This window comes from Brassica napus, chromosome C1 (genome assembly GCF_020379485.1).
Source record: "Brassica napus cultivar Da-Ae chromosome C1, Da-Ae, whole genome shotgun sequence".
Lineage (NCBI taxonomy): Eukaryota > Viridiplantae > Streptophyta > Magnoliopsida > Brassicales > Brassicaceae > Brassica > Brassica napus.
In genome coordinates, this window is record NC_063444.1 from 51,108,524 (window position 1) to 51,134,356 (window position 25,833).

The window sequence follows — 25,833 nt, forward strand, 5'->3', positions numbered from 1 at the left end:
TCAATACATTTTATTAACTAATAATGATAAATTCTAAATTTCAAATACTAATTGCATTTCTTGACTTTTACCGGTTTAGAATTATAAGAAATATAAATCACAAAATATATATTTATAACTAAGACTTAAATAAATATATATTCACAAAAATAAGATTTAATATGTGTAAAAATTGTAAAACATATATGATTTGCAACAGAGGGAGTAGTATATTAGAGTTTTAGATTAGTAGTTGGTGTAAAATCAATTATACACACTTGACTCTCATTTTAATATATATGTAACTATTGTGAATGTACGAAAAATTTAATTATTGTGAATGTAAGAAAATTTAACATTTATGGTAAATGAAGTTTTAAGCAATTATATTTTAATTGAGTATAAAAGTACATATTAAAATTTTTTTTGATATAATCTCTTATGAAATTCAAAAATTACTACTATTTTCATTTTAATTTAATTGTTGTTGTAGAGTAAATTGTTTGTTTCAAGATAAATGTTGTTTTAGAATTTAAATACATAATTGATTAACTTTATATGTTATATGATTTTTGTATTCTTCAGTCTATTTTTTACTGATTGAAATGTGATTAAGTGTATAACTAATGATATTTTATTTTAGTAATATACAAAATTAATTTTTTTTTTACATCTGTATGCACAAATCGAAAATGACAATTAAAATGAAACATAATTAGTATTATAAAAACATTACATTCACCTTAAACATTGTTAGTCCTTTTAGGTGTGTGATCATGGAAGAATAACACTCATTGCTGGCCAATTGGTTAATGCATCAAATGTCTAAAAAATTATATTAATAGAAAACTACAAAAAAATGTCTAAATTGTTTTAAAATAATATGCAAACAATATTTGTTTTAGAATTAATATAGTACACTATTATATGTTAGAAACAGACTTTTAAATCCTGATATATTAGAAATTGCTAAATTTGTTTTATTGAAATTCAATATTATATTATCACACATTTTAAAAATGATCTCAGTTCTATTTCCTAAGATAAGTATATAATAGTCAATTGGAAAATGTTAATGTAAACCTAGAACAAAATTATTAACTGTGTAACTTGATCAGAATTGTTTTTGCCATGCATTGACTTAAAGTGATATTTTAGTCATTTTCAAGTAAATGAATCAAAGATACACAACTATAATATGAAAAAATTAATACGCAATGTCAATTCCTCATATTTATCATATTAATTGTTGTCTTCCGCACTATTGGTTTCAAATAATAATAACCTATTATATAACCAAATAAATAAATTTGATACGGCTTAAGGAAATTTTTTCATATATACAATAAATAAAACAAAACAACAGTAAAATATTAATTTGAAATAAAACAAAAAATGACTACTCTAAATTTATAATGAAAAAGTACAAAAATTGTAAAAAATAGAAATTGACATACAAATTAAAAAGACAAATCTAACAATTCAAAAATTCGGCCAGTTAAATTGCTTCCATCGTCCACGTTGGATTCTTTTGTTTCGTTTAGGGCTTTGTTGTTAATGATTTTGGGCTTCTTCGTTTTTTTTAGGCCCGACATATTGTCCAAGTGAAAAAGAAATTGCAGAACTCAACCTTAATTTCGTTCGTGTTTTCTTTTTTTCGGTTTCCCCTTCCATTTTCTAGCTTCGATATCTTCCATTGCTATTCTCTCCAGATGCGTTTCAAACAATAACTTCACCACTATCTACACTCATCAATTCTTAATTGAACCCATTCAATGGACTCTTTTCATCTTCCTCACTATTTTTTCCCTTATAAATCTACTTTCTTAGCATCTGTTTCGAATCTGCTTGATCAAATTCACTCTGATATTTTCTCAGAAATATACATTATCCATGGTTTTCCAGAATCTACTTTTGCCAGCTTTTCGAATATACATTATCCATGGTTTTCTGTGACTTTAGATTAGATTGACGTAAATTTATATTAATTACTTTCCAATACTGAATGTATATATCTTTTTAAAATGATTTCCAAAACCAATATATTTACTAATTTAGCTTTGGGCTATAGTTTTTAAATTATTTTCTTAAAAAAAATAATTGATAAATTAAAATGTTGTAAAAATAAAAAGAACAGTAGAAAATACCCAGAGCACTTACCAATTACCCCTAACAACATTTATGAAATTTCTGAAAATATTTAATAAATCAACTGTTTACCTTTTATCAAGCTGATAAAATTATTAGATCCAACAATATTATCTTTCATGTGTATTTCTAGAGAGATTGATTTTATTGGGAAGAACTTAAACTTTTCGTCACTAATTATACAATACGAATCAGATAGAATGAACAAAATAATTAAGAAATCAAACTTTTAAATTATTGAAATTTTAACTAATTTTACTTTTACTGTAATACTAATTTAAATAATATAATATGTGTTTTATCATTATTTAAGTTTTACATTCTAAGATGTGAAACTTCATTTTAATAATTTATATTTGTCAAAATTTCCAATATAAATTACATATTTAAATATAAATAATATTTTAAAATAAATTAAAATTTTAGGAAAATAAACCCCGGGCGTAGCCCGGGAAAAGGCTCTAGTATAACTAATAGTGATACACGTACGTAACGTAACGAATCAGTTGGTAGTAGAAAAAGAGCCTGATATGACAGAGATTGTCTTTTGGTTGGAACCTTTTGAACCGTCTGCAATACTTTATGGAATAAGGAAAAGTTGGAAAGCAACCAAAAAGCTAAACTACATTTGGCTGTATCTTAGTGCATATTCTCGAATCCTAGATCTTATCCTTTCATAAGAGCAAGATATATAAGAGGGAGAACATGATAATGACATATGTAACATTGATGAGTAACACAATGGACCATCATTTTGATACTTTAAGTTTGGTAGCAATCACATATTAACAAAATCATCATTACAACCAGTATTATTATTATAAGCTCAAGCACTATAGTAAGTCCATAATATTAACGTCAAGCAGTGGGTCCAAGAGATGCTGACTAGAAATTTTTGAAAAAGGAGAGCATGTTTGATTTTATTCTTATAAATAAATAAAATAAAAATAAAATAATTTAACGCAAACGGGCCAGTGACGAGATGACTGGCCCTTCGCTCTGTCCTCGTGCTTCCTCACCGCTCCGCTAAAGAAAGATATTTTATTTTTATTTATTTCCCAAATCAGTAGGAAGTAGTATTATCTATCGCCTACTGCTCTCTGCCTTGTGATCATCATTCATTTTTTCGCTCTGGTAAGTTTCTCTCTCTCCTTCTTCAACTGTTTTCGTTTGCTTGTTCTTTTCCCTTTGCAGAGAGCTGATTAGCAAATCTTCGTTTTTAAAACTGAAGAGATTTAGTGAGATTTTTGTTTGATTTGTGAATCTGCGACTTTAGTGAGAGGATATAACAGAAAGAGGAAAAAGGAGCAAAAGGTAGAGAATGGAGGGGGAAGAAGGAGGAGGAGGAGGAGGAGGAGGAAGCGTTGGTGGTGGTGGGAAGATAAAGATAGGAGTGTGCGTCATGGAAAAGAAGGTGAAGTGCGGCTCCGAGGTTCTCTTTTCCTTTTTTATTTGTTTGTTGTTGTTGCTGTTGCTGCTGCTGCTCGTATATGTATTTCACGTTTACTTCTCCTGACCAACAGATTCAGATGCTTTTTTTTTTAAAAGCCCTCTTTAACTCTGATACGGATCCAGTTTATTTTCACCATCTGTTCTTCTCCATCACTCATATATTGTTCCTTGTGGGGTTTATAGGTCTTCTCAGCTCCCATGGGTCAAATTCTTGACAGACTGGAGTCCTTTGGTGAATTTGAGGTTAGCTTACTCACTGCTTTCTGGTCTATACACTATACTCTTATAAGTAGTTTGGTATTTAATCTGGAGAGAGGTTTCTTTTTGTTTTAAATTACTTGTACTTTGTGTATCCTTGGCCATATGTTAGTGGAAGATGATGCTTTTATCATTTTACAAGTTGCTGGCCTTATTTTGCCAAAACAAAAGTTGCTGTTGACGCTTGTCTTTCTAGATTCCCTCCTGTATTTTTTTTTATATTTGTCATGTGATGTACAACTTTATACGCAGATCTTACATTTTGGGGATAAAGTCATACTTGAAGATCCAATTGAAAGGTTTGCTTTTCGCTTTTTTCCTATTTTTGTATCATCTTGATTTCTTGTTTCATTATTAGTCCACAAGGTGGTGGTATATACTGGAATCAAACCCTTGACCTAAGCATTTCCTGTTTCAGTTGGCCCATTTGTGATTGCTTGATTGCTTTTCATTCCTCTGGATATCCTCTTGAAAAGGCTCAGGCATATGCTGCTTTAAGAAAGTGAGTTTCTTTTCTTTTGCTCTTGGTTCAGTAAAAGGCCTAGCTTACGTTAACGTTTCCTTCCTGAAAAGTCCAGCGTCAACTCATGAGTTGACTTTTCTGACTTCTCTTATTCAGGCCGTTTTTAGTGAATGAACTAGATCCTCAGTATCTTCTTCATGATCGCCGCAAGGTGTATGAGGTATGTATGCATGTTAGACTGCAAGAAAGAATTGGTTCCGTGCACTTTAGATGTTACATACTTTTTTCCTTGTACTAACGGATATAACTTTTCTGTGCATCTACAGCATCTTGAGATGTATGGCATCCCGGTTCCTAGGTATGCTTGTGTTAACAGAACGGTACCAAATCAAGACCTCGATTATTTTGTCGAGGAAGAAGATTTTGTTGAGGTTAATGGCGAACGCTTCTGGAAGCCTTTTGTGGAAAAGCCTGTCAATGGTGAGCTTCTCTTTTTTTTTTGCCTCTTGCTCACTTTCTCATGCACCTTATTATCTATTTATCCATGACAAGTTGTTATATGATTCTTGGTATTCTCCTTGTTCTATTTACAAAAATTCTCTGTGCGTTTGTAGGGGATGACCATAGTATCATGATATACTATCCTAGCTCCGCAGGTGGAGGCATGAAGGAATTGTTTCGCAAGGTATTTCTGCAGTCTGGATTGAACTGTTTATACTATAATATTTTCGTAATAGTTTGTGGCAGATTCCTCTGGTTGACTCTTTTCCCATCTAATGTATTTTGTTTGTCTCCATTTTACTTTAGATTGGGAACCGATCAAGTGAGTTTCATCCTGACGTCAGAAGAGTTAGGCGAGAGGGTTCCTATATATATGAGGAGTTTATGGCTACCGGAGGAACTGATGTCAAGGTCTGATTGTTTTCCTTTACATGTTTCTTCATTCCCATCTTTCGCACCACCTAACCTTGCTTCGAATATTACGCTGTTATTGTTCTGTTGCTGGTATCAAGTGTCCTAAATGTAAAATGTTGTCATGTTAGTGACCTATGTTTTCTATGTTTGTATATATAAGGCATGACTTATCAACAGCTGTTGTAGCTCCCATTGCTGGTTGTTTTTGTGTGGAGAACATTTTTCGTAAATCTTGGCTTTCACGAGTTATAAAATTGACAAATCTGCTTGGTAAATACAGGTGTACACAGTGGGTCCTGAATACGCACATGCTGAAGCAAGAAAGTCACCTGTTGTTGATGGTGTTGTTATGAGGAATACTGATGGCAAGGAAGTACGTCCTCTACCAATTATTACCTTAAAAAATGAAACCGGAAATTATCTCACTATCTTTTGACGAAAGAGATATAGTTTGAATAGAGTATCAAAGCATGAATTGCCTAAGTCTTTCATGAAAGTGTAACACGTTGATGTGTTTAGACTTTGATCAGTTTTTTTTTTTTTGGATATTTTATTGAACAGGTGAGGTATCCAGTGTTGCTTACACCTACCGAGAAACAGATGGCTAGAGAAGTTTGCCTTGCATTTCGTCAAGCGGTATGCTATGAAACCAATCCTCATGATTCTTTGGATTTAATACAATTACGTGTTAGTTTTTTCAACATTTCTCAAATTTCAGGTATGTGGGTTTGATCTTCTACGATCTGAGGGATGTTCATATGTTTGTGATGTAAATGGATGGAGTTTTGTGAAGAATTCTTACAAGTAAGCTAGCACTCTGCACTTCATTTAACTTTATAAAAATGCTTTACAACTTTAGAGTATACTCAAACCTTTTGTACTATTAAGGTATTACGACGATGCTGCTTGTGTACTAAGAAAAATGTGTTTGGATGCAAAAGCTCCACATCTTTCCTCGACTCTTCCTCCCACTTTGCCATGGAAGGTCAATGAACCTGTACAACCTAATGAAGGACTAACCCGCCAAGGCAGTGGCATCATAGGCACTTTTGGGCAATCAGAAGAGCTACGCTGTGTTATCGCTGTTATTCGACAGTATGTTTTAGCTTATGATCACCATTCCCTTCTATACCTCTCTCTGTGTTTAGCCAAGATCTGAGTGTTTTTAACCTTTTTTTTACTTGACAGTGGCGATCGAACTCCCAAACAGAAGGTGAAACTAAAAGTTACAGAGGAAAAACTGTTAAACCTGATGTTGAAGTACAATGGTGGGAAGCCAAGAGCTGAGGTGAGAGGCTTGACTTTTCTATCATCAACTTATTCCTGCCTTGGTTAGTTGCTTCAACTGTGTAAATTTATTCTCTAATTTTACAGACCAAACTTAAAACTGCGGTCCAGTTGCAAGACCTATTAGATGCCACAAGAATGTTAGTTCCCCGTACAAGGTATAACCCCCAACTCAACTCTTTGGGTCTTGTCACAATAGCTTTCCAAGTGGCTGCACAATTTTATTGAAAGAGATTATGTTATTGTTAAAACACTCATGATTCTTCTGCGAAGCATTTTCCATTGAGATACTTTCGCTGTAGATATAGCATTTCTGCTCAGCACCCCGTGCTGATAGTTGAATTCTCGTAATGACCTTATGGTCTTCTTTTTTTTTTAATCTTTAGACCAGGTCGTGAAAGTGATAGTGATGCAGAAGACCTTGAACATGCGGAGAAACTTCGACAAGTTAAAGCAGTTCTTGAAGAGGTGTGTCTTGATACATATATACGTTCCAATTTATTGTCCTCGTTATTTGAAACGTACAGTTTTGTATGGTGGCGAATAGTCCTTGGAAATAATTACATTGTATCAGTTAGGGGTTTAAATTCACGGCCAGACAACAGTTACTATCATATGTTCGTGGTTGATTTTTCCTCCATGAGCTCTCTCTCATATTAATAGAACTTTGATATGCAGGGTGGACATTTCTCTGGCATATACAGGAAGGTTCAACTAAAGCCGCTGAAGTGGGTTAAAATACCAAAAAACAACGGTGAAGGCGAAGAAGAAAGACCAGTAGAGGCTCTTATGGTACTGAAATATGGGGGTGTTCTAACACACGCTGGTAGAAAGCAGGTATACTATACTACCATTTAGTCATTGTTAAATGTATTGCATCGAACAATTATTTAAACATGAAATCTATTTTGGTAGCTTATCTATCGTGTAAACTTGTCTAAGTTTACTGATGTGTGCTTCATCTGCAGGCGGAAGAACTTGGTAGATTCTTTCGAAACAATATGTATCCAGGTACGGGCGTCTGATCTGTTTTTATCTGATACTTTTAACCTGTCGCACAAAAGTTTCTGAAGCAGTTTCTGTCACATATTTCATGATCAAATGGCATAATATGCTTGCAGGTGAAGGGACTGGTTTGCTTCGTCTCCATAGTACATACCGTCATGACCTTAAAATTTATAGCTCTGACGAGGGACGTGTTCAGGTACAACTTTACACTATTAGTAGTGAAGATGAGCGTATGCCATTGAGCTTTTAAAGATATACTTGACGCCTCACTACTCTTCTGAGTTTGCACCAAAATACGTGACAGAAGATCAAGTCTGATCGAATATTACTAACTGATTTTCACTGTCGACAGATGTCTGCAGCTGCTTTTGCTAAAGGCCTGCTTGACTTAGAAGGACAGCTGACGCCAATTCTGGTTTTCACTTTTATCTTACTGAGATCTTCTTGTGATTTGAAATGTCATCATGTGTTCACTAATTTATTATCTATTTTCTCTAGGTTTCTTTGGTTAGCAAGGACTCTTCCATGCTGGACGGTCTTGATAATGCCAGCATTGAAATGGAAGCGGCCAAGGTTTGCCCTTCTCTTTGATGAGTCATCTTTATTGTGTATAAATCACGTGGTGGCAACTCGTCTGAACCATCGGTAGTTGTCAGTTAGATCAAAACTGTTTCTGAAAGATCTTAGTATTTTTCTTAAAGTGGTCTAATAGAAGCCTCTCAAAACCATCTCAAATGGTTTTTGTAGATATGGTTTCGGTTAATTTCATTTTGTCCACTTGAATTATGTTAACAATTTTGATGTCACTACTTGGACTGCAGGCTAGATTGAATGAGATTGTAACATCTGGCACAAAGATGATACATGAGCATGGTTCTTCTGAAGAATTCCCTTGGATGACCGATGGAGCTGGACTTCCTCCCAATGCCCATGAAGTCCTCCGTGAATTGGTACTCACACTTTTCCATCTACTATTAGTTCATTACTAATGTGAAACAGATCACCAAACGTTTTTAGTTTTGTTTGCAAACAACTTAATACTTCATACTGCACTGACTCTGAGCACATTCGTAACCTCTGTGGCATTTCTCTCATTTTTGTGGTTGTTTTTTACTTCCATTTTTAATCCTTCATAAAAAGTGGTGTATTAGAGTCCATAAAGTTATTTCTAAAAAAAACAATTCTTTAACTGTTGAATTACTTTTTAAATAATCAGGTGAAATTAACTAAGAATGTGACTGACCAAGTAAGACAACTTGCAATGGATGAGGACGAGAACCTCACAGAGCCATATGATATAATTCCTCCATATGATCAAGCAAAAGCCCTGGGCAAGACTAACATTGATAGTGATCGGATTGCTTCTGGATTACCATGTGGTAGTGAAGGTTTCCTTCTGATGTTTGCTCGGTGGATTAAACTTGCAAGGGATCTCTACAACGAAAGAAAAGAGTAAACTAAAGCTTCTCAAACTTTATTTTCGTTAGAGGCTTGTGACTGAGAATAGCACTAATAGTTGAGTTTTAACTTGCAGCCGATTCGACATCACGCAGATTCCGGATGTCTATGATTCATGCAAGTAAGTTAATACATATTAGATCATGTCTTTGGTGTATCTCTAGATTTACACCTAGCTTTAGTTATTCGTTTCTGAATATGCTGTAATGTCTCTTATCTTCACCAGGTACGACCTTTTGCATAATTCCCATCTAGATCTAAAAGGATTAGATGAACTCTTCAAAGTTGCACAGGTACATACTAACTGTAGTTCTCTATTATGCATGCATTGTTGATTATATTCGCTTATGACTAAGTTACTTGTTATGTGGTCGCAGTTGCTTGCAGATGGTGTAATCCCAAATGAGTATGGAATCAATCCGCAACAAAAGCTTAAAATTGGTTCAAAGGTGACATTTTCTAGCTACAAGTAATTATTTTCTGATTATCCAGATTGCTCCAAAGGATCTCACATCTTATCATATCTTATTCTTCTTCTTTTTTCCCCGTTAAACAAAAAGATTGCTCGGCGTTTGATGGGGAAGATCTTGATAGACTTGAGGAACACTCGAGAGGAAGCATTGAGTGTTGCTGAATTGAAAGAAAGCCAAGAGCAAGTCACTCGAGAAGAAGCAATGAGTGTTGCTGAACTGAAAGAAAGCCAAGAACAAGCCGCCTTGTCATTATCTGCTTCGAAAAAGGAAGATAGAAATAGTCAGCCAAAGCTTTTTATTAATAGCAGCGATGATTTGAGACGACCTGGCACAGGTGATAAAGACGAAGATGATGATAAAGAAACCAAATACCGATTGGATCCAAAGTAATAGCCTCTGCTTCTATAAATTATTTTCTTCTTTTTTTTCTTGGTTTCTGCATATTATTTAAGTGTTGTCTACTAATTACTTTTCATTTCCCTTGTAGGTATGCCAATGTTAAGACACCTGAACGTCATGTGAGGACTCGACTTTATTTCACATCTGTAAGTTTCCTCTTTTCTCTATTGCTTGTTATGGTGTTCACGTGTGTATGTGATTGACACTCTTAGAGTGAAACTGATATGTTTTTTTTTGCGTGGCATGATGTTGATGTAACAGGAATCACATATTCATTCGCTGATGAACGTACTTAGATACTGTAACCTGGACGAATCACTTCAAGGAGAGGAAAGTCTCATCTGCCAAAACGCATTGGAACGTCTTTGCAAAACAAAGGAACTCGATTACATGAGCTACATTGTCCTAAGGCTCTTTGAAAACACCGAGGTTCACATTACATTCCTTCCACTCTCGCATCATATATCATATGCTTCAACATCTAATATTATATTGTCTCCATAATAATAAAAAGAAAAAAATTGGTCTCAGGTATCACTTGAAGACCCCAAGAGATTCCGGATTGAACTTACATTCAGCCGTGGAGCTGATTTGTCTCCCTTGGAGGTAAAGAAGAGCCATTATTATTTTTGTTCAACGTCTAAAGGAACAAATTAAAACTTAAAATTTGAAAATATAATTTAATATGTGTGAGGACAGAATAATGACGACGAGGCAGAGTCATTGCTAAGGGAACACACGCTTCCGATAATGGGACCAGAGAGGCTTCAAGAGGTTGGTTCTTGTTTAACGCTGGAGACTATGGAGAAGATGGTCCGTCCTTTTGCTATGCCACCTGAAGATTTCCCTCCGGCCTCGACTCCGGTTGGTTTCTCCGGTTACTTCTCCAAAAGTGCCGCGGTACTCGAGCGTCTGGTTAACCTCTTCCACAACTACAAAAACTCTTCATCCAACGGAAAAAGCTGAAGGGAATATGCGTACCAAATTTTTACTTTTTATCTTTCTTTCTGAAATTTGATATGATTTTGTCTTTGTGCAGCTCAAAATCATTGTTCTTTCCTTTTTTTTTTGTTTCCCTACATGTTTCAGTTTTGCTTTTCTCCCCCCAAACTACTATTCAATGATTCAAAAATGTTATGTTTCTCGCGGGTACTAGTTCTTTCTTATTTTTTAGTGGTTTAGGAGCTGTGTCTGAGTCTCTCTGTTTTTGAGGTTATGTCTGTCGGCCTTAGATTTCAACAGCAATACTATTAAAATACTTATGTTATTGGCCGACCACCGAATAAAGAAAGTGTAATGATTTTTCATTTCAAGGTAAAACTAATTTTACGTTATGTTAACACTTTCCTTTTTTAACTGGGGTAAGCTTCACTTATATCGAAAAAGTGAAAATGAAAAGCAATATGATTAGGAGTTTCTTTTCCAAAAAAAGCACAGAGTAGCAATTAAATCATACATATATTTCTCTATACATTTGTAGGCAAAATCTCAAGAAATTAATTGGATTGACCAAACAAAATTTGAAGAAGTTAAGTGATTGGAAGATTAGTTGTAAATGAAACGACTAATTCTTCAAACTGAAAAAGAACAAAAAGAAAAAGTAATAATGATGACAAAACAAAGTAGTCCATCTGTTGTTGTTTGTTTTATAAAAATTGATTATAAAAGGAGTGAGTATATTTGTTCCTCAATATAGAAAAAAAAATAGATAGATGACTCTATAAATAAATAAGGATGAAAATGATAGGAAAACTGCGTTTTGTAACAGTTGAGAGGTTTATAAGCAAACAAACTCTCTCTCTCTCTCTCTCTCTCATAGACAATGAATTCCCTTTTTTGACTAAAATTCTCTCTATCTGCTTTTTTTAAATCTTACTTCTCTCTACACCAAAATCGCTTCTTTCCTCAACTGGGAAAATGAGTTTAGATTCCGTCAAAGTTATGGAGGATTGGCAATCCAACAGATCCAATGAGCTTTACAAGAGGAATAAGAAGAAGAAAAAGAAGAACAATGTCAGAAACAGTGATGGCCAAGAAGAAGAAGCAAATGGGGGTTGCTGGGTCAAATTAAGGGTCATGCTTTGTTGCGTAGCTTCAACATCAGACGTTCACAGCTCTCTCAGCCTCTCCACAACCACTGGTATGCAATTGAGTTCAAAGAAAGGACTTTCCTTTTGGGATGCAATCTTCTTAATTTTGGTTTCTATAACTGTATAAGTCTTGTATTAATCTCATCATCTACGCTTTTCTTCTTGTGGGTTGCTTTACTTAACTTTGACTATGCATTTGAGCTTAACTACTTTGATTCTAATCCTAATTAAAAAAAAAGATCCCTCTTTTATTGTTTGCTAAACCATTTCTGATTATGACTTTTGTCTCCTTGAATGGTTTTGTAATGTAAGAGTTTTTTTTTTTTTTTGGCTTTTAACAGTGGGAAGTAAGTCTCCAATTTTGAAATCTAACGATCAACCGGCTGGCCCTGTTTCTTCTACTACAACAACCAGCAATGCAGAAAGCTCTCTGTCCACTCCAATGATAAGTGAAGAACTTAAGATCTATTCTCACCTCAAGAAGTTTTCTTTCCTTGATCTCAAGCTGGCAACTAGAAACTTCAGACCGGAGAGTCTTCTCGGGGAAGGTGGCTTTGGTTGTGTCTTTAAAGGATGGGTCGAGGAGAACGGCACCGCTCCTGTTAAGCCTGGCACTGGACTTACTGTGGCCGTCAAAACCTTGAATCCTGATGGCCTTCAGGGTCATAAAGAGTGGCTTGTAAGATCCTTTGCTTCTCCAAGTATCTTTTTCCCTTGAAACACATAACTAGAAGGGTTTCTGTTTTGTGGTCTTTTGCAGGCTGAGATTAACTATCTGGGTAATCTTCTCCATCCGAATCTTGTTAAACTGGTGGGTTACTGTATCGAAGATGATCAAAGGCTGCTGGTTTATGAGTTTATGCCTCGTGGGAGTTTGGAGAATCACCTCTTCAGAAGTAAGTTAAAACTTAAAACAATTCTCAAACCTTCTTTTTGTACATGCGCTGTAAACTGAGCTCGTTGCTTTGTGTTGGAAGGGTCGTTGCCTCTTCCATGGTCAATTCGGATGAGGATTGCATTAGGTGCTGCAAACGGTCTCAGTTTCCTTCACGAAGAAGCTCTGAAGCCCGTTATATATCGGGATTTCAAAACCTCAAACATCTTACTAGATTCAGTATGTTTTCTTTTTTTAAATTACTTTGACATATATAGTATAAGCCAGGCCTTGCTTCTTAACTTTTTTACCAATACTCTCAGGACTACAATGCCAAACTATCAGATTTTGGGCTTGCCAAAGATGCCCCTGATGAAGGCAAAACCCATGTCTCTACTCGAGTCATGGGCACTTATGGTTACGCCGCTCCTGAGTATGTTATGACTGGTATGTCTCTTTTCTTTTTATTCATTCACTCTCTGTTAGCTCCGATATTTTATTGAAGCTGTACTTTATTTTTTAGGATATATGACTCTTTTCTTATATGATATATGACTCTTTTGTTCACTATGCCCATAGGTCACTTGACATCAAAGAGCGATGTTTATAGTTTCGGTGTGGTTCTACTCGAAATGCTGACTGGCAGAAGATCTATGGACAAAAACCGACCAAACGGGGAACACAACCTCGTGGAATGGGCGAGACCGCACCTCCTTGACAGGAGACGATTCTACCGGCTACTTGATCCGAGGCTGGAGGGTCATTTCTCCATCAAAGGAGCTCAGAAAGTAACTCAGCTCGCAGCCCAATGCCTTAGCCGTGACTCCAAGATCAGACCCAAAATGAGTGAAGTGGTCGAGGTCCTTAAACCACTCCCACATCTGAAAGACATGGCAAGCTCTTCTTACTACTTCCAGACAATGCAAGCCGAGAGATTGAAAGCTGGGTCTGGGTCGGGTCGTGGGTTCGGGTCAAGAAACGGGCAACTTGTGTTTAGGACACAGTCTAGTCCTCATGGCCAAGCTGGTTCTTCACCTTATCGTCATCAGGTTCCCACTCCCAAGCCCAAAGGTGCAACTACTTAGTTTTGAAGCTATCTCACATTTCCTAAAGGGGAGGATCTCTCTTGTAATGCATGGAAACGTCTATTCAACCGATGTAAAACAGATATTGTTAACCTAGTGTTTCTTTTGTCTATTGTACTCTTTAACCGTTGCCCTAGTGAGGGTAATATTATCACTAACTATTGTGTTAGAAGTGATATCACCTCATTTCATATAACATTAGAGTAGAAGGAAACACAGTGCATAGCAAAGAAACATAAAGATCTTTTAGTGTTTCATCATGTCACCAAGACAAACCATCTTTTTTGTCAACTTTATTATTATTATTCACTTCTACAAATCCAACAAGAAAATGGGGGAAAAAAGATTAGCAAGTAGCCCGCCATTAAAACCAAGCAAGAGGGAAGTGAGTAGAAATAAACTACTACTTGGGATGGGTCATTTATCAAGGCTTGAGAGAGAGAGCCAATCCAACCTTAGCACTCTTGTCGATGGCCTTAGTGTCAACTTCTCCAGAGACTGTGAAGAAGGACTTGGGTGACCACTCGTGTTGAATGAGTGCATTGGCTATCCCCGCACTGTTCACACGTGCTTTCACCATGGTCAAGGGGTCAATCGAGTGCTGCGTTCCCACGGTTATGGTGTTGACCTTGCTAGCGAATTTGTGGTTCACTTCAGCTCCAACAGCGGTGTTGAACAGCGGGTTAACAATGTGGTAGTATGAGGCGTTGACAGAATCTCCTTTGTCGTTCCTGAACAAACAAGACTGATAAGAACCACATCTTTAATCCACAAATATCTCACATGAATTCATTCATTGACTTACAGGGTAAGGGAAGCAATCAAATCATCCTTGGTGAAGTTGAGGCCAGCATTGATCTTGGTGAAACTGCCAGATTTGGTGTCGAAGGAAACGTCAGTACCAAGAGCCAGCAAATTGTTCCCAACAACACCAGAGAAGTTGACAGTTGGGTTCTGAGTCAATCCCATGCTGGTGCTGATACCAGCGTAGTCATGCAAATACTGAAGCTCAATCTGTATGAAAGAGGAAACAAAGAATTATAAAAGGTATCAAAATGCAGATGGATGGGGGTTGAAAAGAGAAGAAGAAAGACCTACCTTGCCGGAGTTTTGGTCAGGGGCCTTGAAGCTGAAGATGGACTTCAATCCAGGGGCAGCCTCATCAACGGTAGCAGTGATCAAAACCTGAAACCAACCAGTAATAATAAAGAAGGGAATAGATTTAGATAATCAGATAAGGTAAAAGGGAAAGAATGTAATTTGGGTAGAATATAATAAAGCATACGGTATTGTCAGTGGAAACTTTGAAATCGGTGGTGATGTTTTTTTGCTTGAGCTGAAAAACTACATCTCCCAAGAGCGATTCACCTTTCTTTGTTCCGGTTGATGTGATGGCCTAAAGATTGTAAAAGGTAAATAAAAGAAAACTAAACAATAAAACAAAGAGTAAGAAAACAAAGATATCAAAGAATGAAGTGCAAGAAAGAAACTTACAACACCCGCAGGAGAGTAAGTGGTGATACTCAATTTCTGGTCACTGTTGTGGTCCTTGTACAGCAGGTCTGCACATGACAACGCATTTTTTATAAACTTCTGATTATTTCCAGTGAATAACTCGAAAAGTAAAAAACTGAAACCAACATGCGCATAACTAGATTGGTCCGAAAACTAAATCTTAAGCAAGCGATCCAGAAACCTAACTTACATCTTCTATTTGGCAGAAACAGATTCATTCGCAATCAAAAATGGAGAAAAAGAAGAAGGCAAAAGGTTCACCTCTGGCTTTTTTGCCGATGTCCGTGTAGAGACCTGGACCTTTCCCCATTTCTTTTTGCTTCTCCTTGATAGTATGATATTAGCTCCAGAGAACGAAGAAGAAGAAGAAGAAACTGTGGCGTCTATAAAAGATTAGAAGAAAGCCCTAGCTATTATCAGCCGTTGGATCCATACTTGCTTCCCTCATCTGCTGCCGTTCATTCCTTTTTTTATACTTCTTCTCCTCTTCTCTATTGGAACTTATTCTAAAATGTCCTCCTATAACCTCTTCAAAAATTTCTAATATACCCCTTTTCTAGGAACTCGAACATATTAGATTACTTTCGGATGACCCAAATGGGTTTGACCCGGTAAATACCTTAACTTATTAAGAGCTGTTTTGTATTTAGCCACATTTTGTAATAAAAAATAAATGAAAATAAATTATTTACTAGAAAAGGGGTATATTAGAAATTTTTTAAGAGGTATAGGACATATGAGAATAAGGCCCGGCGTGGTTTTATACTAACCTTACTTTATTCCTTTGACTCTCTTCTGTCCTGAATGGGAAATGATTCGGTTTATTTACTAATTGAATTATTTAGTCTGAAACCCATGTGGTTTTGTTTGGAGTTCAATAATTGTTTCGCCATTAGTTGTCTGATATCTCTGTTTAATACTCAAATTCAGGGTTCCATTATAAATAGTTCGCGATTTTAAGTAAATTGCTATTTACAATTTTTAACATATACACCTTAACATACTTTAGGATGAACAATTATGTCTAAATTTATATTTATAAACAAAAACAAAATTTCGCCTAGAAGAATTCAAAAACGGATGTAACTATAAGAAAATTTTCGAAAATTTCACCATCAGCCAAATTTCAAAAGCAAAAAAATACAAGAACATATGAGCATTGTTTGAAGTCATTATTTATTATTGATCAAGTACCACCGAGACACCGATGTTGTTAGGAAAAAAATAGTTATTAGTTTTTACTTTTTAGTATGGTTGATACAGATAAATAAATTAGTTATTTGGTGAAGATGGTTTCGGAACCAGAAGAGTGGCCAGCGTTTGCAAGTTATTTGGAAGACATCAAAAGTCTGAGAGCAAGTTTCCTACAATCAGAGATCGTCCATGTACCAAGAACGCAGAATACAAAGGCGGATAGCCTAGCATGCAGTGTTAGGATTCAGCCGTCTTTCGTCGTTCACATGGATCAATATCTTCCGGCTTGGTTTACAGAGTCTATATGAGTCTGTAAAGTTGACGACAAAAAAAAAAAAAAAAAATTAGACTTAACAAGCACTCTGACATTTTTACTACTTTTGGATGCATCTGACAACTATAACCTATAAAGTAAATTCTTATTGTTGCTAAAATTGGTTGGAAATATTGATAAAACAGTAACGCTTCTCTCTTCATAGAAGCATCCAAATATAGAAGACGTACAAAGGAGAGGAAAAATGTTAAATTACTAAAGAAAGAGAAACAGAGAAACCTGTCCACCAGTATATTGTGGTGGCTTTCCATACACAACGGGAAAAACTTTCTAAATTTAGAAGTTAACTTCCTTCGTCAATTTTTCTATTTATAATTATTTAAAGACCAACCTTCACGTTTGTCAAACTTCGCAATACGTTTCACTTTAGGCCAAACAGAAAAACGACCTAACTCCATGTTTAAAGCTTAGCAGTTCTCCATATATATTAAAAAAATATATAAAAAGATTACCCCTTTGAGAAAGAAAAAAAGAATTAATACAAATTGTTTTTTTCTCTAGAAAAAGGGGTAATCAAATAAAAAATGGAGACGGCTAGGCTTTTAGTTTGTGTGATTTGTATTGCCAGTTTGATTCCGACCTTACGAGCCAATGTTGCGGAGACGGATGAGTATTGGGTAACAAAAGCCAACGAAGCTCGTAGACGTACCCTTATGGCTTACCATCCTGATCCTTATCAGATTGTCGACCACTTCCACGAGCGTCATTACGAGTAAGTCTCCCTTAATCTATTTCTTTATCACATGAATTCACGACAATGTTTCGTTAGATTATTTTTATAAACGAAAATAATGATTTAGGGTTTATGATGGGTTTTGGTTTTTGTGCATATGATCTTCAGCAACTCTACTGATGTTGAAGAGATGGAGGAAAACGCTTCGGAGGAAGAGGACGACATTGAGATGATTTCTAGTGCGACGAACAGCACAAGGAGGAGTCTAAGAGGTAGAGGTAAAGGTAAAGGTAGAGGGAAATGGAGCAAGCTAAAGGGACCTTGCACTGCAAGTAACCCTATCGATAAATGTTGGCGTTGCCAGCCGGATTGGGCCAGGCGTCGCAAGAAGCTCGTCAAGTGTGTCCGTGGATTCGGTTACAAGACCACAGGAGGCAAACGTGGTCGAATCTACGTGGTCACAAGCAACAGAGATGATGACACGGTGAACCCTAGACCCGGAACACTGCGTCACGCTGTGATTCAGAACGAACCGCTCTGGATCATTTTCAAGCACGATATGAGCATTAGGTTGTGCCAAGAGCTAATGATTAATAGTCACAAGACGATCGATGCTCGTGGCACTAACGTGCACATCGCATATGGTGCTGGGATCACGATGCAGTACGTGCATAATATCATCATCCATGGGCTTCACATCCATCACATCGTCCAGGGCAGAGGTGGCATGATAAGAAACTCAAATGACCACTTCGGGTTCAGAGGAGTGGCCGATGGAGATGGTATCTCCATCTTTGGAGCAACAAACATTTGGCTTGACCACATTTCTATGTCTAAATGCCAAGATGGTCTCATCGACGCTATAATGGGCTCCACCGGTATCACTATCTCTAACTCTCATTTTACCCACCACAACGATGTGAGTATTCATCAAATCCGTACATCTCTACTAGATTTTTCCTAATTGATTTGATCGTTATATATGGAGTTTTAAAGACAATTTAAAAGTAATTAATGAACATGTTGTTTGTGTGTTTAGGTGATGTTGCTTGGTGCACAAAATGACAACCACGCGGACAAGAAAATGCAAGTCACCGTGGCTTTCAACCACTTTGGTAAAGGACTTGTGCAGAGGATGCCGAGGATTCGATGGGGTTTCGTCCATGTTGTCAACAATGACTACACTCACTGGGAGCTTTACGCTATCGGGGGTAGCCAAAGTCCTACCATTCTCAGCCACGGAAACCGTTTCATCGCTCCTCCTCACCTACAACATTACAGAGAAGTACAAACATATAAACCCCAAAGGCTTGATGTGTTTAAGGTATATATAGTTTTTGAGCTAACAGAAAAATGTGTGCGTGTATAGGTGACAAAGAGGGATTCTGCTCCAGAATCGGAGTGGAAAAACTGGAACTGGAGATCTGAGAAAGACATTTTCATGAACAATGCATATTTCAGACAGTCTGGAAACCCAAAGTTCATGTGTTCACACTCTAGACAACAGATGATAAAGCCCAAACACGGTGTTGCCGTTTCAAAGCTTACCAAATACGCCGGAGCATTGGATTGCCGGGTCGGAAAACCATGCTAAACAATATTGCTCACTACTATTTTTTTTTCTCCTTGTATCTAGGCCAAAATCTTTTTAAGCAAAATCATGGGGTAAAAATTTGAAATAAGTCTAATTTATGAAGATTTTTGTGTAAAAAATGAATGCGAACGGCTGGATACTTTGTAACTCTATTCTGTTTCTGTATTACATTTGTTGTGTGTGTGTTTTTTTGGTTGTGCTCGCCATAATTTCACTATCTTATCTTGGGGACAAATATAAAATACCAATGGGAAAACAGATAAGGTGATTAATTTAAAAACAAAGACTTAAGCAATGACTCAAGGATCAAAAAAACTAATGTCCATTTCCTGAACCGATTGTTCTTAGTTAACAATTTAACCGATGTGTTGATTACTTATCCGAATAGTCATTTTCCAATATTTTGGCCTTCATTCCAAATATATTATATACATATCCACCAAAACTTACACTTGTTAATACAAAAAATTTAACAAAATATATGAATTAATCCGTTTCCATCAGCTCTTTTGGTTTGTGATTAAAAAAATAGAACATATTAAGTATGTTAACAATTTATTAGATTTGACAAATGATTTCTTTGGTATTAATTAATTTTGATAAGTATCTGTCGCAAACATGTGTTAAAAAAAATCGTTCTCAAACATATTATTCTTTATTTCTTCCAATTGTAGAAGACGAAAAGAATAGTTTAGCTTCAGTACATGAAATCGCAGTAATTCCAACATTTAGCAAATAAATAACTTATATAGTTGTTGTGTATTGTTTACACTTTAATGTCATTGAACTCTTCCGTACATTCAAGCACTTATATTGATTTTTCATAAGTTATACATCCTATTCTAATGAACTGGTAGCACAAAAAAACATCCTATCTTCATTTTTGACATAATGGTACATGTCTTCTGTCCTTTGGACTATATTTGAGAAGTGATTTTGCTACGTGTCATCTCTACAATCATTTTTACAAAAAAAATAATGACATGAATAAAAAGATTGATGACATGGCTTATAGTTAATATGACATGGACAATCACATTTATTACTGACATATATTTTTGGTAAACTTTATAGAATATAGCAATAACTAATATATTACATTTAATGTTGATTTATATTTTTGGTAAACTTCTTAAAATATGATAATAACTCATAAATCATCATTAAAATAAATATATTGAAATATGCATTATAAATTTTGAAATATTATTTAATTGTATTTTTATAATTATACAATTTTTATTACTAATATTTTTAAAATTTTCTACATCTTTTTTAAAAAATAAATAAATTGTTAATCGTAATTTCATTAGTTTCTTTTAGATATCTACAAATTTTATAATTATTGTTTAGTTATAATTTTTAAATAACTATACAATTTTTATATGATTTCTTAGTAATTTTATACAAGTTGATTTAATACATTTAACCAAAATAAATAGATAAAAAATTATCTAAGATTCGAATTTTAAATATTTTACATATATATTATTAAATGTACTTTAAAATAAACAAAATTATTATTTTTTAATTTTATTATTAAATAATCAACTTTATATTAATATTAGTTAAAAAGAATAAAATATATAATATTAATACATTTCATTTTAAATTAATTTAACTTTTAACAAATTTATCACTGCATATTGTGCAGGAAAACACCTAGTAAACACTTATATTGATTTTTCATAAGGCGTGTTGACCATTAATTAACCAATATAATTATATACAGAGAATCTCAAGCTGGCCTTAAGCTTAAAAAGTCTTTATGTCATTGTTTAATGTCAATGTCTAAATCGACACCATTGACCTTTATAGGTCAGTAGAAAATCTATTAGCAAGTTGATGATCAATAACTTATTGAATACTACTTCGCAATGAAGGCTGGCAGACTTGCGAAACCTTCATCGCTATAGTTTATTAAAAATAAATATTATTTGCATATTTGATAATGCATGTTTAATCACACAATACACGAACATACCTACTAATACATGTTTCTAAAAATGTTGAAAGTTCGTGAAGACATGCTAGTTGACCCTTCCATTCACTGATTCACTCATTGTCTAGCAAAAGTCAACTACTATTATTGAACCATTGAATTTTCTCTTTCTTTTTCTTTTTATTTGTTGAATCGACTATTCCGATTTTTTTGCTGTCATTTGTTTTCCTTTTTCCCATTTTTATATGGCATGTCACTGCAATTCCGCCTCGCCTGGTTGTTTCCATTCGTATAATTTTTGTCTTTTGTAGGAGAGGTTATGTGATCATAAGAGGCGTAAATATTTTTGTGATATTCTAAAGTAATTCGTATCGATGACCGAGGACTTTTTCTAGTCTAGATAAGACTAATATGTTTATTTATTTTCTTGTAATCTAGTATACGATAACGTGGCAAAATATAAAACTACACACGAAATCATTAGTTTTTTTCCATGAAATGTTATTAAGCGATTGTTGAGTTTTCTTGGACATTGTGAGAAAATTAAAATTAAAACTTTTTTTTTGCTTCTAATTCCTAAATGGGTTTGGTGTTTGATTATGGGAAGCTACTAAATATGTTATCAAATTTTAGTTATCAAAGACAAGATGACTATATCCATATGTTAACTTATCAATATGTTATATCCTTTTGGTAAAGAAAGAAACCACATAGATACACGATAGTTTTTTTTTTGAATTATACACAGTTTCCCCAAAGGCTTCCCAGGCCCAAGGGACTAATCTGTGTCGCTGCGGCCCGAATGTTAAATTTCGCAGTGGCCGGGAATCGAACCTAGGTGGCGGTACTCACAGCTGTGAACCCTTTACCACCAGAGCTAGACGCCCCGGTTGATACACGATAGTTTACTTAGACCAAAACAAGAAACAAAATAAGATGCTAGCTAACTAAAATGAAACACTAACAAACTCACGTATCCATATGAAATTTACCCTTTCAAAAGAATATGAAATCCACCCTTAATGTGTAAAGCTAAATGGCTATATGGCCATTCATATACATGGGAGCACACGCATGTATTTAGAGAGAGAGAATGTTCCAATTGAAAAAATAATTATAGTAGACTAGGTATTGTATTATTATCATCAACGAGGCCAAGGATTTATATTTTGGTTAGATTAATAGGGATATTTTAAAACAAATGACTCGGATGTGAAAGCATATAAATCCGGAGATCGAAAAGGTCGTCCTTAACTCATGGTTGAAATCATTATAAAATGAACAAGTTGAAGTGTTGACGATATGAGTCTTCCTCGAAGAAAGTACACATCGATCTATTCTGAAGGCTATATATATAGTAAGAGGTTGTGAAGAAAGAGGACAAACAAACAAACAAAAGAAGAAGAAGAATTTTTTATTTTTTTCAGACAAGAAGAAGAGGACGAATTGAAGATCTTCTTATATTTCTGATTTCTAAATGGAGGTTCTTAAGAAACTACCTACTTCAGATTCTATTGTAAAAGATGAAGTTGCAGGATCTGATGGAGGCATCCAAGAAAGTAGAAAGGTAATAACGAAACCTCAGATGTTATATCTATATATACGTTAGTTTAAGTGGGAAACCTCCTTATAATCATTTTGTGCGTCTGATTTACTGCAGCTTACATGATTAGCATGTGTTTTGATCTAGGAGATTTCATCATATATATATGGACGTGAAAGTGCGGAAAAGGTTTCTACCAAATCGATTAAATTAGTTTCAGTTTTGTTACACGATGAAGTTAAATATTAGTCCGTTACTTTAATGTCATACATATTTATTCATTGCTTGCATATCTGAATTCATCCATGATTATAGCTCAATATATAGAGAAAATACAATAAATTATTTTTCTTAATAAATATTGTTTTAATATAGAGAAGATAATGATTTATTAATAATATTAAAACATGTATGATGATATTTCAGGTGAGTCATGAACTTGAATCTGCAAATGTTGAGATGCGTGAAATGAAGGAGGAGAATGAGAAACTTAAAGTAATGCTAGAACATATTGAGAGTGATTACAAGTCTCTTAGACTCATATATTTGAACAAAGTTCAGCAAAAATCTTCAGCCAAACCAGTTCCGGATAACAAGAATGATCATCTCAACGCAGAGTTTGTAAGTTCTTCTGATCAAGAACGTGAATTTGTTTCGCTTTCTCTGGGGAAAAGAAGCTCAAATTCTCCATCTAATAGCATTGCCAATAAGGAAGAGAAGACAAAATTAATATGCTTAGGAGCCAAGGAAGAAGAGGAATTGACAAATGCGGGTTTGACTTTAGGACCAGCCGTTGGATTAGCAAAGGAAAATCGTGCCATTTCAAGCCTAGAATATAGCTCATCAGAAGAAGCTCCAGCCATGAATAAAGTCACCGGGAAGAGAAGTTCTCCTAGTGGCGGTGCTGATGATAATAGTCAGCAAAATCTTGCCAAAAGAGCTAGAGTTTGTGTTAGAGCAAGATGTGACACTCTCACGGTGAGTTTTTTCTATATATATATATATATTCATATAATCTATCATGCTGATCATTTCAAAAAATTTGTCATCTTATATATATTGATGAAATAATATCGTATGTTTGTGTTATAAGATGAATGATGGCTGTCAATGGAGAAAATACGGACAAAAGGTTGCGAAAGGAAACCCTTGTCCAAGAGCATATTACCGCTGCACGGTTGCACCTGGTTGTCCTGTTCGAAGACAGGTATCTATATCTACCGAGTGACATATACTATAAAACATACTATTATAATTTCCGGTGTCTAATTTCTTGTAATATTTTTTATTCTTGAAAAGGTCCAAAGATGCGTGGATGACATGTCAATTCTAATCACAACTTATGAAGGAACACACAACCACCCTCTTCCACTCACAGCCACCGCCATGGCTTCCACCACCGCAGCTGCCGCCTCCATGCTCCTCTCTGGTTCCTCCACATCAGGGTTAGACACCGAGATGATCAAGAACGGTATGAACTTCAAACTTTATGACAACAATTCAAGACTCATAAACAAACCAACCGTTCTCTCGCCATTACACCCTACAGTCACTCTAGATCTCACTATTCCTATGCCAAAACCATCTTCATCACCATATTCTTTGAACTTCAACACATTTTCTTCACTCCAAAGGTTCCCTTCCACAAGCCTTAATTTCTCTGCTTCTTCTTCTTCCTCCGATTCAACTTCAACCATCAACATTCCCACGATATGGGGTAGTGGATACGCTTCTTGCAGTCCTGTTACAGATAATAAGGTACACACCGGACGGCCATCATTTCTAAATATTGGAAAAAACCTACCGCAAAACCCTTCTTTGACCGAAACCCTAACGAAGGCTCTTACTTCTGACCCAAGTTTCCACTCAGTGATAGCACAAGCCATATCAACTATGGTCGGATCAGGGAATGGAGATCAGCAATCCGCTCGTACCTTAAATAGCTTGTCGATTACTAAACAACAGGCTGCTGCAGATTCTAACAACAAAAATAAAGGATGTGAAGGGTATTTCAGCAGCTTATTGATGTCAAATATGGCGAATCCAGGAATGTTATCAACGTTAAACCTACCGTCGTCAGAACTTCCATTCACTTTGTTCACGACTTCTTCTTCTTCGTCTAAGCCAAGTTTTTCGAACGAGGAAAAAAAGAGGTTGTAACTTTATAGTATTTTCAGTGTGTAATGCAAACGTCTTAAGCGTTAATTATTTTCTGATGATATATTTTGTGTGGCCCATTTGTTTGACCATGACGACAACGGATGATAAAATTAGTTCGCCAAAACGTCTTACTTTTTTTTTCTTTTTTTTTTTTTTAAACGTCTTACTTTCAGTATTGCCGACCAAACAGAACTTGGATACGCTTACAAAAAAAAAACAGTGTAATAAACTACTAATTAGGAAAAATTGTTACGCACCAAACCATTGATAATATCATAAATTTACACTTTAAGTTTTCTTCAACAGCTTAATAATGCGTTTAATCGTAGACATAAACTCTTTCTCCTTCTCTGGAACCACAGAATGATATGCATTCTCCTTCCATGCTCTGTAGAAAAATGATTCTTTCTCAACAAATATGGTAGCTTTGTTTGCGTTGCACGTTCCGTTCCTCAGAGTATCCGACATTTCGTTAAGTAGCGATTCAGATTTCATTAAAGAGCTCAACTCCTCTTTCATATCATCTTTTGATTCCTTCTTCAATGTTTTCAACTCTCCCAGCAATTTCTTTGCATTCTCAATCTCTTTTGTAAGTTTGTCGTTTATGAGTTCTTTTTCTTCTTCTCCTTTTAATGTTGTCAATGTTTCTGGGTTTACATCGCGGAGTTTCACTAGCTTTACGTCTCTCGCTGCAGCCTCTTCGAAGTTGCATCCCAATGCGATGACTAGGGTCACAATAAGTATGATAGATTTCTTTGCCATATTGTATTGTTTCAAATTGGTTTAAGGCAAATCTTATTTGGTCATATATATGAGAGGACTGAAACTTCTGTGGGTGGTTGCCTTTACACGGAAAAATGTTGTCTAAAAGTAGAAGGTAATGTTTGATCAAAAAGAAGTAGAAGGTAATGTTTGATATTTTGATGTCCGATACTTCTATTAGTAAATGCTATAAATATAAAAAGTTGACTAAATGATTTAAGTAAAAA

General features: G+C 35.2%; 6 protein-coding genes across 8 annotated transcripts; 4 read left to right on the plus strand and 2 right to left on the minus strand.

Moving 5' to 3' along the window:
• Nucleotides 1-3,110: 3,110 nt before the first annotated feature.
• On the plus strand, nucleotides 3,111-10,982 carry LOC106433432 (inositol hexakisphosphate and diphosphoinositol-pentakisphosphate kinase VIP1). Of its 3 annotated transcripts, none has more exons than XM_013874258.3 (31): nucleotides 3,111-3,261; nucleotides 3,404-3,559; nucleotides 3,763-3,822; nucleotides 4,090-4,136; nucleotides 4,256-4,339; nucleotides 4,457-4,520; nucleotides 4,627-4,780; nucleotides 4,915-4,985; nucleotides 5,108-5,212; nucleotides 5,496-5,588; nucleotides 5,777-5,851; nucleotides 5,934-6,019; nucleotides 6,104-6,310; nucleotides 6,404-6,503; nucleotides 6,590-6,660; nucleotides 6,889-6,970; nucleotides 7,181-7,339; nucleotides 7,471-7,513; nucleotides 7,624-7,706; nucleotides 7,863-7,925; nucleotides 8,009-8,083; nucleotides 8,332-8,460; nucleotides 8,727-8,962; nucleotides 9,045-9,089; nucleotides 9,195-9,261; nucleotides 9,346-9,417; nucleotides 9,529-9,827; nucleotides 9,929-9,986; nucleotides 10,102-10,269; nucleotides 10,372-10,446; nucleotides 10,540-10,982. In XM_013874258.3, the coding sequence occupies exons 2-31, from the start codon at nucleotides 3,449-3,451 to the stop codon at nucleotides 10,804-10,806; spliced, it is 3,249 nt and encodes a 1,082-aa protein (XP_013729712.2). In that variant the 5' UTR covers nucleotides 3,111-3,261; nucleotides 3,404-3,448; the 3' UTR covers nucleotides 10,807-10,982. The 3 variants fall into 3 exon arrangements, with proteins under 3 accessions (XP_013729712.2, XP_013729715.2, XP_048602015.1); XM_013874261.3 differs by having other exon boundaries at nucleotides 3,404-3,541; XM_048746058.1 differs by having other exon boundaries at nucleotides 3,243-3,261; nucleotides 3,444-3,541.
• A 562-nt stretch (nucleotides 10,983-11,544) lies between these two features.
• On the plus strand, nucleotides 11,545-14,065 carry LOC106433436 (serine/threonine-protein kinase PBL35-like). The gene is made up of 6 exons (XM_013874268.3): nucleotides 11,545-11,980; nucleotides 12,272-12,609; nucleotides 12,691-12,826; nucleotides 12,908-13,044; nucleotides 13,128-13,251; nucleotides 13,384-14,065. Exons 1-6 carry the CDS (start codon nucleotides 11,758-11,760, stop codon nucleotides 13,887-13,889), a joined length of 1,464 nt encoding a protein of 487 aa, XP_013729722.2. The 5' UTR covers nucleotides 11,545-11,757; the 3' UTR covers nucleotides 13,890-14,065.
• Nucleotides 14,066-14,112: 47 nt separating this feature from the next.
• On the minus strand, nucleotides 14,113-15,912 carry LOC106433438 (mitochondrial outer membrane protein porin 1-like). The gene is made up of 6 exons (XM_013874269.3): nucleotides 15,666-15,912; nucleotides 15,384-15,451; nucleotides 15,175-15,285; nucleotides 14,988-15,074; nucleotides 14,695-14,903; nucleotides 14,113-14,620 (listed from the first exon to the last, which is right to left on the minus strand). The coding sequence occupies exons 1-6, from the start codon at nucleotides 15,712-15,714 to the stop codon at nucleotides 14,314-14,316; spliced, it is 831 nt and encodes a 276-aa protein (XP_013729723.2). The 5' UTR covers nucleotides 15,715-15,912; the 3' UTR covers nucleotides 14,113-14,313.
• A 1,353-nt stretch (nucleotides 15,913-17,265) lies between these two features.
• LOC125580832 (probable pectate lyase 7) lies at nucleotides 17,266-19,387 on the plus strand. Its single transcript, XM_048746059.1, has 4 exons — nucleotides 17,266-17,644; nucleotides 17,774-18,524; nucleotides 18,645-18,890; nucleotides 18,975-19,387. Exons 1-4 carry the CDS (start codon nucleotides 17,457-17,459, stop codon nucleotides 19,197-19,199), a joined length of 1,410 nt encoding a protein of 469 aa, XP_048602016.1. The 5' UTR covers nucleotides 17,266-17,456; the 3' UTR covers nucleotides 19,200-19,387.
• Nucleotides 19,388-22,464: 3,077 nt separating this feature from the next.
• On the plus strand, nucleotides 22,465-24,905 carry LOC106433415 (probable WRKY transcription factor 72). The gene is made up of 4 exons (XM_013874241.3): nucleotides 22,465-22,708; nucleotides 23,111-23,662; nucleotides 23,778-23,891; nucleotides 23,984-24,905. Exons 1-4 carry the CDS (start codon nucleotides 22,619-22,621, stop codon nucleotides 24,842-24,844), a joined length of 1,617 nt encoding a protein of 538 aa, XP_013729695.2. The 5' UTR covers nucleotides 22,465-22,618; the 3' UTR covers nucleotides 24,845-24,905.
• Nucleotides 24,906-25,009: 104 nt separating this feature from the next.
• LOC125580835 lies at nucleotides 25,010-25,825 on the minus strand. Its single transcript, XM_048746071.1, has one exon. The coding sequence runs from the start codon at nucleotides 25,604-25,606 to the stop codon at nucleotides 25,133-25,135; it is 474 nt and encodes a 157-aa protein (XP_048602028.1). The 5' UTR covers nucleotides 25,607-25,825; the 3' UTR covers nucleotides 25,010-25,132.
• Between the last annotated feature and the right edge of the window lie 8 nt (nucleotides 25,826-25,833).

What these genes read in the sequence shown, in the direction of transcription:
- LOC106433436 (XM_013874268.3), top strand. Translation starts at nt 11,758, where the DNA reads ATGAGTTTAGATTCCGTCAAAGTTATGGAGGATTGGCAATCCAACAGA. An exon ending in CAGCCTCTCCACAACCACTG is followed by an intron (nt 11,981 to 12,271) that starts GTATGCAATTGA and finishes GGCTTTTAACAG; the next exon opens with TGGGAAGTAAGTCTCCAATT. An exon ending in GGAGAATCACCTCTTCAGAA is followed by an intron (nt 12,827 to 12,907) that starts GTAAGTTAAAAC and finishes TTGTGTTGGAAG; the next exon opens with GGTCGTTGCCTCTTCCATGG.
- LOC106433415 (XM_013874241.3), top strand. Translation starts at nt 22,619, where the DNA reads ATGGAGGTTCTTAAGAAACTACCTACTTCAGATTCTATTGTAAAAGAT. An exon ending in GCATCCAAGAAAGTAGAAAG is followed by an intron (nt 22,709 to 23,110) that starts GTAATAACGAAA and finishes ATGATATTTCAG; the next exon opens with GTGAGTCATGAACTTGAATC. An exon ending in CAAGATGTGACACTCTCACG is followed by an intron (nt 23,663 to 23,777) that starts GTGAGTTTTTTC and finishes TTGTGTTATAAG; the next exon opens with ATGAATGATGGCTGTCAATG.
- LOC125580835 (XM_048746071.1), bottom strand. Translation starts at nt 25,606, where the DNA reads ATGGCAAAGAAATCTATCATACTTATTGTGACCCTAGTCATCGCATTG.
- LOC106433438 (XM_013874269.3), bottom strand. Translation starts at nt 15,714, where the DNA reads ATGGGGAAAGGTCCAGGTCTCTACACGGACATCGGCAAAAAAGCCAGA. An exon ending in CTGACCAAAACTCCGGCAAG is followed by an intron (nt 14,904 to 14,987) that starts GTAGGTCTTTCT and finishes TCTTTCATACAG; the next exon opens with ATTGAGCTTCAGTATTTGCA. An exon ending in TTGATTGCTTCCCTTACCCT is followed by an intron (nt 14,621 to 14,694) that starts GTAAGTCAATGA and finishes TTGTTTGTTCAG; the next exon opens with GAACGACAAAGGAGATTCTG.
- LOC106433432 (XM_013874258.3), top strand. Translation starts at nt 3,449, where the DNA reads ATGGAGGGGGAAGAAGGAGGAGGAGGAGGAGGAGGAGGAAGCGTTGGT. An exon ending in TGTGGAAAAGCCTGTCAATG is followed by an intron (nt 4,781 to 4,914) that starts GTGAGCTTCTCT and finishes GTGCGTTTGTAG; the next exon opens with GGGATGACCATAGTATCATG. An exon ending in TGAAGGAATTGTTTCGCAAG is followed by an intron (nt 4,986 to 5,107) that starts GTATTTCTGCAG and finishes ATTTTACTTTAG; the next exon opens with ATTGGGAACCGATCAAGTGA.
- LOC125580832 (XM_048746059.1), top strand. Translation starts at nt 17,457, where the DNA reads ATGGAGACGGCTAGGCTTTTAGTTTGTGTGATTTGTATTGCCAGTTTG. An exon ending in TTCCACGAGCGTCATTACGA is followed by an intron (nt 17,645 to 17,773) that starts GTAAGTCTCCCT and finishes TATGATCTTCAG; the next exon opens with CAACTCTACTGATGTTGAAG. An exon ending in ACCTACAACATTACAGAGAA is followed by an intron (nt 18,891 to 18,974) that starts GTACAAACATAT and finishes GTGCGTGTATAG; the next exon opens with GTGACAAAGAGGGATTCTGC.